Source organism: Pseudorca crassidens, chromosome 10 (assembly GCF_039906515.1).
Source record: "Pseudorca crassidens isolate mPseCra1 chromosome 10, mPseCra1.hap1, whole genome shotgun sequence".
Lineage (NCBI taxonomy): Eukaryota > Metazoa > Chordata > Mammalia > Artiodactyla > Delphinidae > Pseudorca > Pseudorca crassidens.
In genome coordinates, this window is record NC_090305.1 from 67,487,783 (window position 1) to 67,500,972 (window position 13,190).

General features: G+C 42.5%; 1 protein-coding gene across 4 annotated transcripts in view; it reads right to left on the bottom strand.

Annotated features, from left to right (window-relative positions):
* SMARCC1 (SWI/SNF related, matrix associated, actin dependent regulator of chromatin subfamily c member 1) overlaps window positions 1-952 on the bottom strand; it is a 179,948-nt gene extending 178,996 nt beyond the window's left edge. For 3 of the 4 annotated variants that reach the window (XM_067754182.1, XM_067754181.1, XM_067754183.1), the window contains exon 1: window positions 739-952. In XM_067754182.1, coding sequence (XP_067610283.1) covers window positions 739-933 — 195 coding nt within the window. In that variant the 5' untranslated portion in view covers window positions 934-952. Of the gene's footprint in view, window positions 1-431; window positions 570-738 lie in introns of those variants that run through there. The other variant, XM_067754184.1, reaches the window with a different exon arrangement.
* Between the last annotated feature and the right edge of the window lie 12,238 nt (window positions 953-13,190).

Consider the following 13,190-nt stretch of genomic DNA (forward strand, 5'->3'; position numbering starts at 1 on the left):
TTTTTTTTTTTTGCGGTACGCGGGCCTCTCACTGCTGTGGCCTCTCCCGTTGCGGAGCACAGGCTCCGGACGCGCAGGCTCAGCGGCCATGGCTCACGGGCCTAGCCGCTCCGCGGCACGTGGGATCTTCCCGGACCGGGTCACGAACCCGTGTCCCCTGCATCGGCAGGCGGACTCTCAACCACTGCGCCACCAGGGAAGCCCAAAGCCGTCATTTTTTAATATTAGTTCTCATGAATACTGTAATTCATTATATTTAACCTGCTGTAACCAACGTCCGAGTACAATCGTCCATAGTCCGTCTTTAGCATATCAACAGCAGATAGTAAAACCTTCGTCACCTCACTTGACTTTGAAGACTAGTCTCTAAACAAAACTTGCCGCTTTTACCCCTCTGGCTCCGACAGTTTTAACAATCATAGGTCACACACCTCAAGCAGCCAACAAAAGAGGAAGATTCACACCCTCCGGGTCGCTGAGCTCGACCTGCTCCTGCAGGAGCAAGCGGGGGCTTTTGCCCGGGGTGCGTGGGCTCCCAAGAGCGGAGCTCGGAGGACCAGTGGAGTACCCTGCGCGCGGACGCCGAGAGCGCACCGCGGGGGCGTGGCGGGCCCTGCGCCTGCCTTTGTTGTCCCTCGTGGCGCGCGGGGGGAGGGGTGGCCAGAAGCCCGCGAGGCCAGTCGCCGCCCCCGGCCCCCGTCTCGTGGCCTTCCGGCCCCTACGAGCGCGCGAACCCACCTTCTTGTAGTGCTTGCCCAGCCAGACCCGCACGGAATCCAGCTGGGACACCGTCTCCGGGCTCTCCCAAAACTTGCTGGTCGGGCCCCCGTCCTTCCGTCGATAAACTGCCAGGCCCGCGGCCGCCGCCGCGCCTCCCAGACCCGCAGCGCCCGCCGTCGCCCCCAGCCCGCCGCTGCCCGCCGCCGCGGCCATCGTCGCCGTACGTCGTCCCCACAGCCCTGCCCGCCCGCCCCGCCCCGGCCCTCGCGGCGTTCCTCGTTCGCACGCGCGCGCGCAGCCGCCACCTCCGCCTCCCGGCACCGCCCAGTCAGCCCCCTTCCGGCGCGGAGAGCCGGCCCCGCCCCTTCTCGGGACCGGCGCCTAAGTGACGAGAGCACGCCCATACGCATGCGCAACACTCTCTCTGGGCGGGCCTAGGACGAGCTCATCCCCCCGCCTCTTCCGCCAGGCTGTAGGACAGTTCACAGTCTCCGCCCCCCAGCTTCGGCTTGTTAGTGTGTGGCTGTTTCCCAGATACCTGCGTCGAATCGTTATGCAATCTTCTACTGCACGGAGGTTCTGTGTTATCGTCGGCCACCGCCGGGGAGAAAAGGGCTGGCGTGAGATGTTCCGAGAGGAGAACCCGTTTAGGGTGTCGCCTGCTGGCGGAGGAACCCACACGCCGGGTGGTAATCTGCGCCTGCCTCGCTTGCCCTCAGACCTAGTGACCCTGTCGTACTTTGTAAACAACCATTTGGGACCACCACCCCTTGCAACAGCTGATCCCCTCTGTCACTCAGGCGCTTTCAAATCATAACTTAAATGTACTTCAGAAAAGTGATCCCTGACCATGCAATCTTGAACAATCATACTCACTCGACATTGTTGGCGTAACACTCACCATGACCTGGTATTTTTCTTATTTTCTTATTGAATACTTTCCACATAAATTGCATGAGAGCCTAGTCTTGACTTGTTCGCAGGTGTACCCTCAGTGCTGAGAACAGTACCTGTTGTCTAACAGATGTTCAATAAATATTTGATGAATGAGTGAATTACCTACAGGGAGGCAGAAGGCAAATAATTTTAAATTATTAACGAAATATGATTGGCCATTATGGGGTTTTGAACTTAATGCTATCTAACCCCTAAACAGCAAGTGACTAATTGCTTGTGAGTTTTTAAGAATGAAGACACTGTGATCAGGGAGGATAGGAGATTTCAAACACGTGAAAAAACTGGAAAAGTCTTTAAAGTGTGAAAGCATACTTGGTGAAATTCCTTAAGCCCATGGAGTTGAAGCAGAGATGTTATTTGGGGTGGCAGTGAATTTGGAATATCCTGTAAGCATTAGAAAACCAGCTTGAACAGAGAGAATGACATGACCAGAATTATCGATTAGGAAGTAGCTACTGCAGCAGTGTGGATGATGGAGTAGAGGAAGAAAGGCTGGAGAAAAATGCATGGACAACGAAAGAAAAAATAAATTGGACTTCATCAAAATTAAAATCTTTTGTGCTTCAAAGTATACCGACAAGAAAATGAAAAAACCCACTGAATGAGAGAAAATATTTGCAAATTATATACCTGATAAGAGACATATCCAGAATATAGAAAGAACTCCTACAACTCAGTAATGAAAAGAGCAAGAACCCATTTGACAAATTAACTAATAACCAAATGGAATAAACTTGATACAGCAAAATTATGGATGAATCTCACAGATATTATACTGAGTGAAATAAATCTTACCCAAAGGGATATACATAGTACGATTCAATATATATGAAGTTATAGAACAGGCTAAATTCCGAAGTATGGTTCCCTCTGGGGAGTGGAGGGGAAGGAGGGACATGAGGGTGTTTCCTGGGGTGATAATAAGTTGTACTTTGAAATAGATTTGCATTACACAGATGTATACCAATTATGGAATAGTAAAGAAAATTTATGCATTTTACTATAAATTTCCCCTCAAAAGAAAAGAACAGTAAACAAATACTGAACACTTATTCAAAATATGCATGCTAAAGTGGTTAGCGGTGAACTGTACCTTTCACACAGTTCTCCAAACTGCAAGCTAAATTCACATAGCAATCTATCAAAAAGTATTTTTATTGCTCAACAGGTGAATAGTTGATTAGGTTTCTTCAATTTTGAGGCAAAGAAAAGAATTGGAAACTGTATGATTGATGCCAGTTGTTACAGTCATTAGCTTTCTTGGTTTCTGGGAAGGATACCAAAAGGCTTCTCTAAAATGTATCAAAGACTAGGGTTTAGCAAATATTTTCTATAAAGTGTCAGATAGCAAATGTTTTAGGCTTTCAGGCCATATGTTCTATGTCACAACTACTCAGCCCTACCATTGTAGCGCAAAAGCAGCTCTAGACAATACATAAATGAGTGAGCATGGCTGTGTTCCCAGTAAAATTTTATTTACAAAAACAGGTAGCAGGGGCTTCCCGGTAGCACAGTGCTTAAGAATCCGCCTGCCAATGCAGGGGACACGGGTTCGAGCCCTGGTCGGGGAAGATCCCACATGCCGCGGAGCAACTAAGCCCGTGTGCCACAACTACTGAGCCTGCAGTCTAGAGCCCACGAGCCACAACTGAGCCCATGCGCCACAACTACTGAAGCGCACACACCTAGAGCCCGTGCTCCGCAACAAGAGAAGTCAATGCAATGAGAATCCTGCGCACTGCAACGAAGAGTAGCTCCCGCTCAGCAATGAAGATCCAACACAGCCAAAAAAAAAAAAAAAAAAAAAACAGGAGGCACTTTCTGTTTGGGATGATGAAAATGTTTAAGAGATGGATAGTAGTAATGATTGCACAAGATTGTGACTGTACTTAATGTCACTGAATTGTGCACTTAAAAGTGGTTAAAATGGTAAATATTATTATATATTTTTTACCACACACAAAAAAAGCATATGTGGCAGGCCAGATTGGGCCTGTGCCATAGTTTGTTGACTCCTGACAAAGACTATTATACCTATTACCTTTAACTTAGAAGCATCTTGTTTAAATCAATTTACTCAGATCTGCTTGAGAAAATCACAATATTGCTTATTTCATTGAACTTTTACAATATTTTTGGTAAAATACTTTTATCACAAGGATTAGGTTTATTTTCAGCTAGACCTTAGAGCCAAACATTTAGCTTATTCAATTTATGGAAAATGTCTGTCATATAACCTAATTGACAAAGCCAGTCATTATTGTCAAATCAGCAAAAAAATTGTTTTTGTCAGAAAAAGTCTTACTTCATTTTTCAATTCATATAAAAGTGTTAATATTTAAGTCAAGGAATAATATCAAAGCTGCTGAGGAATAGATTCCATAACATTTTATTAGATGATTATTAAGAGCAGTCTGGTCAAGATTGAAATGATTTAGATCTAAAACAATGTATCCATTTTTATAAATTATAAAAAACAAGGTAATACACTTATTAAATCAGTTATCAAAAACCTCCCAACAGAGATTGGGATTGATATATATACACTAATATGTATAAAATAGATAACTAATAAGAACCCACTGTATAAAAAAATAAATAAAATAAAATTCAAAAAAAAACAAACTTCCCAACAAAGAAAAGCCTAGACTTGATGGCTTCAATGGTGAATTCTACCAAATATTTAAAGAAGAACTAACATCAACCCTTCTCAAACTTTTCCCAAAAAACTGAAGGGAGGGAACACCTCTAGACTCTTTCCATGAATCCAGCATTACCCTGATCCCGAAACCAGACAAAGTCACTACAAGAAATATCGCTTATGAATACTGATAAAAAATCCTCAACAAAATACTAGCAAACCAAATTCAGCAGTATATTACAAGGATTTTACACCAAAAGAGATTTATTCCTGGAATGCAAGGTGGTTCAGCATACAGAAATCAGTGTAGTACACTACATTAAGAAAATAAAGGGAAAAAACACATGATATCTCAATTGATGCAGAAGAATAATTTGACATAATTGAACACATTTCCATGATCTAAAAAAAACCTCAAAACTAGGAATAGAAGGAAACTATCTCACTATAATAACAGAAAAACCCACAACGAACATCATACTCAATGGTGAATGACAAAGTTTTCCTCTAAGATCAAGAGCAAGGCAGAGATGCGTGCTTTCACCACTTCTGTTCAACATAGTACTGGAAGTTCTAGCCAGAACAATTAGGCAAGGACAAAAAATAAAAAGCATCCAAATTGAAGGAAGAAGTAAGATATCTGTTTGCAGATGATATGATCTTATACATAGAAAGCCCTAAAAATTCTACAACAAAACTTGTATGACTAATACATGATTTCAGCAAAGTAGCAGGATGTAAAGCCAACACACAAAAATCAGTTGCATTTCTACATATTAATAATGAGCAATCTGAAAAGGAAATTACAACAATTTCATTTACAATAGCATCAAAAACAATAAAACACTTAGGAAGTAACCAAGGAGGTAAAATAATTGTACAATGAAAACTATAGAACATCAATGAAAGAAGTTAAACAAGACATAAATGAATGGAAACATATCCCTGTTCATGGATGGAAAACCTAATAACTTTAAAATGTCTACAATATGAAAAGAAATCTACAGATTCAATGCAAACTCTCTCAAAATCCCAGGGATGTCTTTTGCAGAAATAGAAAAACCCATCCTAAACTTCATGTAGAATCTAAAATAAACAAACAAAACAAAACAAAAGTTTAAAAAAAAGAATAATTTTGGTGAACTCAACTTCCTGACTTCAAAACTCATCAAAACAGTGTGGTACTGGCATAAAGACAGACATAAAGATCAATGGAAAGGATAGAGAGCCCAGGAACAAACTTTTGTGTGTATGGTCAAACGATTTTTTTGACAAGGATGCCAAGACCGTGCAATGGGGAAAGGACAATCTTTTCAACAACTGGTGCTGGTTAAACTAGATAACTACATGCAAAAGAATGAAGTTGGACCCTTACCTCACACTGTATACAAAAATTAATTCACAATGGATCAAAAACCTCAATATAAGAGATGAAACTATAAAATTCTTAGGAGAAAACATAGGGCAAAAGCTTCATGACATTGGATTTGACAATTATTTCTTGGATATGACACCAAAGACAATGATTTATTGGATGTGATATCAGAGGTGCAGGCAACAAAAGAAAAAGTAGACAAATTGGACTTAATGAAAATTTTAAAAATTTTGCATCAGGGGCACCCCTGGTGGCGCAGTGGTTGAGAGTCCGCCTGCCGATGCAGGGGACACGGGTTTGTGCCCCCGTCTGGGAAGATCCCACATGCCGCGGAGCGGCTGGGCCCGTGAGCCATGGCTGCTGAGCCTGCGCATCCGGAGCCTGTGCTCTGCAACGGGAGAGGTCACAACAGTGAGAGGCCCGCGTACCGCAAAAAAAAAAAAAAAAAAAAAAATTTTGCATCAAAAGAATATCAACAGGGACTTCCCTGGTGGTCCAGAGGTTAAGACTCTGGGCTCCCAGTGCAGGAGGCCTGGGTTCAATCCCTGGTCGGGGAACTAGATCTCGCATGCTGCATCTAAGAGCCCGCGTGCTACAACTAATAGATCCCTCATGCCCCAACCAAAGATCCCACGTGCCACAACTAAAGACACAGTGCAACCAAATAAATAAATAAGTAAATAAATAAATATTTTTTAAGAAAAGAATATCAACAGAGTAAAAAGGCAACCCAGAGAGAGGGAGAAATATTTGCAAATCATATAATGAAGGATTTATATCCAGAATACATCGTGAACTCCTAAAACTCAGCAAGAACAAAAAAATTCAAAAATTGGCAAAGGATTTGATTAGACAGTTCTCCAAGGGAGATATGCAAATGGACAATAAGCACATGAAAAGGCGCTCAACATCTTTAGTGATCAGAGAAATGCAAATCAAAAGTATAATGATGTACCACCTTAACATTCATTAAGATGGCCACTATTAAAAAACCCCAGAAAATCATAAGTATGGACAAGGATGTGGAGAAATTGGAATGCTTGTGCACTGTTGGTGAGAATGTAAAATATTACACTCACTGTGGATGATTCCTCAGAAAATTAATAATAGAATTACCATGTGATCCAGCAATTTTACTTCTCGATATATACCCAAAAAATTAAAAGCACGGTCTTAAAAAAATAAAAATAAAAATAAAATAAAATAAAAGCAGGGTCTTGAAGAAATATTTGTACAACCACGTTCATAATAGCATTATTCACAGTAGCCAAAAGCCAAATATCAATCCACAGATGGATGAATAAGCAAAATATGATACATACAATGTAATATTATTCAGCTTTAAAAAGGAAGGTGATTCTGACATATGCTACAACATGGATAAACTTTGAAGATATTATACTAAATAAAATGACAGTAACAAAAAGACAAATAGTGTACGATTCCACTTATGTGAGGCACTTAGAGTAGTCAAATCTTTGTTTTTTTGTACGCGGGCCTCTCACTGTTGTGGCCTCTCCCATTGCGGAACACAGGCTCCGGACGCGCAGGCTCAGCGGCCACGGCTCACGGGCCCAGCCGCTCCGCGGCATGTGGGATCTTCCCGGACCCGGGCACGAACCTGCGTCGCCTGCATCGGCAGGCAGACTGTCAACCACTGCGCCACCAGGGAAGCCCGAGTAGTCAAATCTTAAACACAGACAGTAGAATGGTGATTGCCAGTGACTAGGGAGAGGAGAAAATGAGGAGTTATTGCTTAGTGAGTATAGAGTTTCAATTTTACAAGGTGAAAAGAGATATGAAGATGGATGGGGTAATGGTTGTACAACATGATGAATGTATTTAATATCACTGAACTGTACACTTAAAAGTGATTAAGATGGGACTTCCCTGGCGGTGCAGTGATTAAGAATCTGCCTGGGGCTTCCCTGGTGGCGCAGTGGTTGAGAGTCCGCCGATGCAGGGGACATGGGTTCGTGCCCTGGTCCGGGAAGATCCCACATGCCGCGGAGCGGCTGGGCCCGTGAGCCATGGCTGCTGAGCCTGCGCGTCCGGAGCCTGTGCTCCGCAACGGGAGAGGCCGCAACAGTGAGAGGCCCACGTACCGCAAAACAAACAAAAAAAAGAATCTGCCTGCCAATGCACGGGACACGGGTTCGGGCCCTCGTCTGGGAAGATCCCACATGCCACGGAGCAACTAAGTCCGTGTGCCACAACTACTGAGCCTGTAGTCTAGAGCCCACGAGCCACAACTACTGGGCCCACGCACCACAACAACTGAAGTCTGCGCTCCTGGAGCCTATGCTCCACAACAAGAGAAGCCACTGCAGTGAGAAGCCTATGCACTGCAACGAAGAGTAGCCCCCACTTGCTGCAACTAGAGAAAGCCCATGCACAGCAAAGAAGACCCAACACAGCCAAAAATAAATAAATTAAATATTTTAAAAATTAAAAAAAAATGATTAAGATAGTGAAGTGAAATAAGTCAGAGAAAGACAAATACCGCAGGATCGCCCTTACATGCAGAGTCTAAAAACAAAAACAAATACAAGCTCACAGATACAGAGGACAGAGATTGGTGGTTGCTAGAGGTGGAGGGTGAGGGGTTGGAGAAATGGGTGGAGAGGGTCAAAAGGCACAAACTTTGAGTTATAAAATAAATAAGTCATGGGGATGTACTGTACAGCATGGTGACTATAGTTAATAATACTGTATTGCATATTTGAAAGTTGCTAAGAGAGTAGACCTTAAAATTTCTCATAATAAGAAAAAAATTTTTGTAACTATGTAAGTTGATGAATATTAATTGGACTTATTGTGGTGATCATTTTGCAGTTATACAAATATTGAATCAAGTTGTACACCTGAAATTAATATGTTATATGTCAATTATATCTCAATTAAAAATTTTAAAAATGGTTAACATGGTAAATTTTATGTGTATTTTACCACAATTAAAAATTTGGAAAAAAAGAGATAAGAGACCAACAGGGACTTCAAATATTGAATTTATTAGATATAATCCATAAAACCACTATGCTTTTTTTCTCTTTTTTCTCTCAGCTTTATTGAGATATAATTGACATATAAAATATATTAATTTAAGGTGTACTATGCTTTTTTTTTTTTTTTTTGCAGTACGCGGGCCTCTCACTGCTGTGGCCTCTCCCGTTGCGGAGCACAGGCTCCGGACGCGCAGGCTCAGCGGCCATGGCTCACGGGCCCAGCCGCTCCGCGGCATGTGGGATCTTCCCGGACCGGGGCACGAACCCGTGTCCCCTGCATCGGCAGGCGGACTCTCAACCACTGAGCCACCAGGGAAGCCCACTATGCTTATTTTTAAGAAATAAAATATAAGTTTGAAACCTTCATCCAAAAATTTGAAAATTGTTAGAAGTGATAGGTTTGAAAAAGAGCCAATGAGAAAATATAATAAATGAAATTATAAGCTCACTGGACATATTGAGCAGTAGATTGGACATAGCAAAAGAATCAGCGAACTAAGGAGATAAGTCAGATAAAATAAGTCTTGAAGTTCAGAAAGACCAAAAAATGGGAGGCAGGGGGCAAGGGGGACAGGGTAAGAAAGAAGATACAGTGAGAAGTTCTAATATACAGGGAACTGGAGTCACAGAGGATGAGAGAGAGAGAGTAGAGGCAATAACCAAATAATGATTGAGAGTTACCTAAAAATGACTACAGATATTCATAGATTCAAGAAGCCTAACAAATCCCAAGCATGATAAATAAAAAGAGATTCTCTATTAGATTCATTTTAGTAAAACCGCAGAAATTCTAAAAGATGTACATCAGAAGAAAAATGATTCCTGATTTGCAAAAAGGAATGAAGGGCAAAGGAAGTGGTAAACAGTGGGTAACTCAATATTTACTGCATAAAACAAAGTGTGTCTTGTGGGGTTTTAAAATGTAGAATTTAAATATTTAACAAAAATAGTACGTAAGTTGTGAGTGGAGAAATGGTAGTATTCTAAGAAGGAAGGTAAAGATACTGATTAACATTAATATTTGAAAATTAATGATGCACGTTTAATTTCTACTGAACCAGTAGAAGAGTAGAGACTTGTATGTCATCCATAATAGTAGAGTTAGAAAATAATAGGCAATAAAATAGTGGAATTGAGTATAGGGACAAATGAAAAATAGAAAACGGAATGGTAGCTCCCGCCCAAAATTTATCAGTAATTGCATTAAAATTCTTAGAACCAAAAAGGCTTCACTTAAAAAAAAAAAAAGGCTTCACTTAAAATGCAAAAATTTCAGATTGGATTTTTAAAAACTAAATATTTCTCTTTCTCTCCCTCCTCTTCCCTTCCTATCCTGAACAATTTATTCCAAAAGCTATTAGGTGAGCATCTGTTTGCACAGGGAAGGAGGCTATGGCAGCCCAGATTGGGGTGTCACAGTCTGAGCCTGGTGAGAAGGGCATCCACATGGTGATTGAGGGGCTGTCCCTTCTGAGATGTCACAATCCAAGAATAGTTAGGAGGGCATCCATGTGGCAGCAACCCATCACAGGATGTCAGGTCCCAAATGTGGTAAGGAGAGTGCTCAGGACACAAAGGAGCAACGTGGCATGAGGTATCAGAGCCTAGGTGGAGTGAGAAGGGATTTCACATGGGAGAGCTGCCTGGCATGTTTGATCAGAGCCTGAGACAGGTGAGGAAAGCCTCTCCACGGAGAGAGCAGCCTGGCATGAGGTGTCAGAGCCTGAGGGATTTTTTTCTTTTCTTTTTTTAAATAAATTTATTTATTTTATGTCATTCATTTTTTTATTTTTGGCTGCGTTGGGTCTTCATTGCTGCGTGCAGGCTTTTCTCTGGTTGCGGCGAGCAGGGGCTACTCTTCATTGCGGTGCGTGGGCTTCTCATTGAGGTGGCTTCTCTTGTTGCGGAGCACGGGCTCTAGGCGTGCTGGCTTCAGTAGTTGTGGCACACGGGCTCGGTAGTTGTGGCTCATGGGCTCTAGAGCACAGGCTCAGTAGTTGTGGCGCACGGGCTTAGTTGCGCCACGGCATGTGGGATCTTCCCAGACCAGGGCTTGAACCTGTGTCCCCTGCATTGGCAGGAGTATTCTTAACCACTGCGCCATCAGGGAAGCCCATGAGGTGTTTTTTAACAGACCTTCAGGGGCTGTAGATAATGTGATATCAAATATAGCCTAAAATTAACTATCTAACTCATTTAAAGACATGAGAGACAAGATTTAAAATTTCAGGAAATGGGCTTCCCTGGTGGCGCAGTGGTTGAGAGTCCGCCTGCCGATGCGGGGGACGCGGGTTCGTGCCCTGGTCTGGGAGGACCCCGCATGCCGCGGAGCAGCTGGGCCCGTGAGCCATGGCCCCTGAGCTTGTGCGTCTGGAGCCTGTGCTCCACGACGGGAGAGGCCACGGCAGTGAGAGGCCCACGTACCGCAAAAAAAAAAAAAAAAAAAAAAAAAATTTCAGGAAAGAGGGACTTCCCTGGCGGTCCAGTGGTTAAGACTCCATGCTTCCACTGCAGGGGGCACAGGTTACATCCCTCGTTGGGGAACTAAGATCCTGCATGCCATGTGGCACGGCAAAAAAAATAAATAAAAATAAAATAAAATTTCAGGAAAGAACTAGAAATTATTAAGCAAAAAAGAGCATAACAGATTTGAAAAGAAGCACATAGAAATTCTAAAATTGAAAAACACATGTACCACAATGTTCATCACAGCTCTATTTACAATAGCCAGGACATGGAAGCAACCTAAGTGTCCATCGACAGATGAGTGGACAAAGAAGATGTGGCACATATATACAATGGAATATTACTCAGCCATAAAAAGAAATGAAATGGAGTTATTTGTAGTGAGGTGGATGGACCTAGAGACTGTCTTACAGAGTGAAGTAAGTCAGAAAGTGAAAAACAAATACCGTATGCTAACACATATATACAGAATCTAAGAAAAAGAAAAAATGGTTCTGAAGAACCTAGGAGCAGGACAGGAATAAAGACACAGACGTAGAGAATGGACTTGAAGACACAGGGAGAGGGAAGGGTAAGCTGGGACAAAGAGAGAGAGTGGCATGGCCATATATACACTACCAAACATAAAATAGGTAGCTAGTGGCAAGCAGCTGCATAGCACAGGGAGATCAATTTGGTGCTTTGTGTCCACCTAGAGGGGTGGGATAGGGACGGTGGGAGGGAGATGCAAGAGGGAAGAGATATGGGGACATATGTATATGTATAACTGATTCACTTTGTTATAAAGCAGAAACTAACACACCCTTGTAAAGCAATTATACTCCAATAAAGATGTTTAAAAAATAAGTAAATAAAATACAAAGAAAAAAGAAAAACACATTACGGGTAATTGAAATTGATAAGTTGATGGGTAGTTTTAATAGCAAATTAGACACAGCTAGGTAAACTGGAAAATCAAAAGAAATATCTAGAAAGAAGCATGGAGAAATAAGAAGAAAAGAAAAGATAAAGAGTACAGGGTAAGGCACATAAAGCCTGTAAAGGTCCAGCATGTATTTAATTAGATTTCCAGAAGGAGAGAAGAAAGAGAATGTAGCAGAAGTAATATATGAAGAAATAATGCCTGATAATTTTTGCTTTATTTCCAACAATAATCCTCAGAATCAAGGAGACCAAGTACCCCAACAAGGAAAAAAAAAAGCCATACCTAAATACATCATAGTGAAACCATAGGTCACTCCATTTCTTCTGAGGTGATTCCATGACATTATCTTCTATACACAAAATGTTTAGGAACTGTAATCCACATGGAAATGATCACCCTCCAACCTTCCTGCCAACAACCAGGACTTTTGGCAATGCACTAAAGAGGCATGACATTCATGATATATCCTACTGCACACTTATGAAGTTCATTCCTCCAATAAGTGCAGGAAGTGACCCTTACAAGTGTCCTGAGGTTGCCATTCCTACATGGCTTTTTTTTTTTTTTTCTGGCCACACTGTACAGCTTGCAGGATCTTAGTTCCCTAACCAGGGATCAAACCCACGTGACATGCAATAGACACATGGAGTCCTAACCACTGGACCTCCAGGGACTTCCCCCTACATGGCTTTTTGAAAAGTGCTCTGCTCAACATAGATGGACGAAGAGGAAATAACGTGCACTGATGACAAGTGTTGAAGATGCTGAGTTCAAAGCTGCTCATCACTCTCAACTGTAGCTTCAACTGTCTGCTTTATGGATTAGCCATAGTAAGTCGGACTTTCTTCTCCTGTAATAAATTAATAGCAGAAGAATATCTAAAATCTATGGAGGGGGCTTCCCTGGTGGCACAGTGGTTAAGAATCCGCCTGCCAGGGCTTCCCTGGTGGCGCAGTGGTTGAGGGTCCGCCTGCCGATGCAGGGGACGCGGGTTCGTGCCCCGGTCCGGAGACCTCACTTGCCGCGGAGCGGCTGGGCCCATGGGCCATGGCCGCTGGGCCTGTGCGTCCGGAGCCTGTGCTCCACAACGGGAGAGGCCGC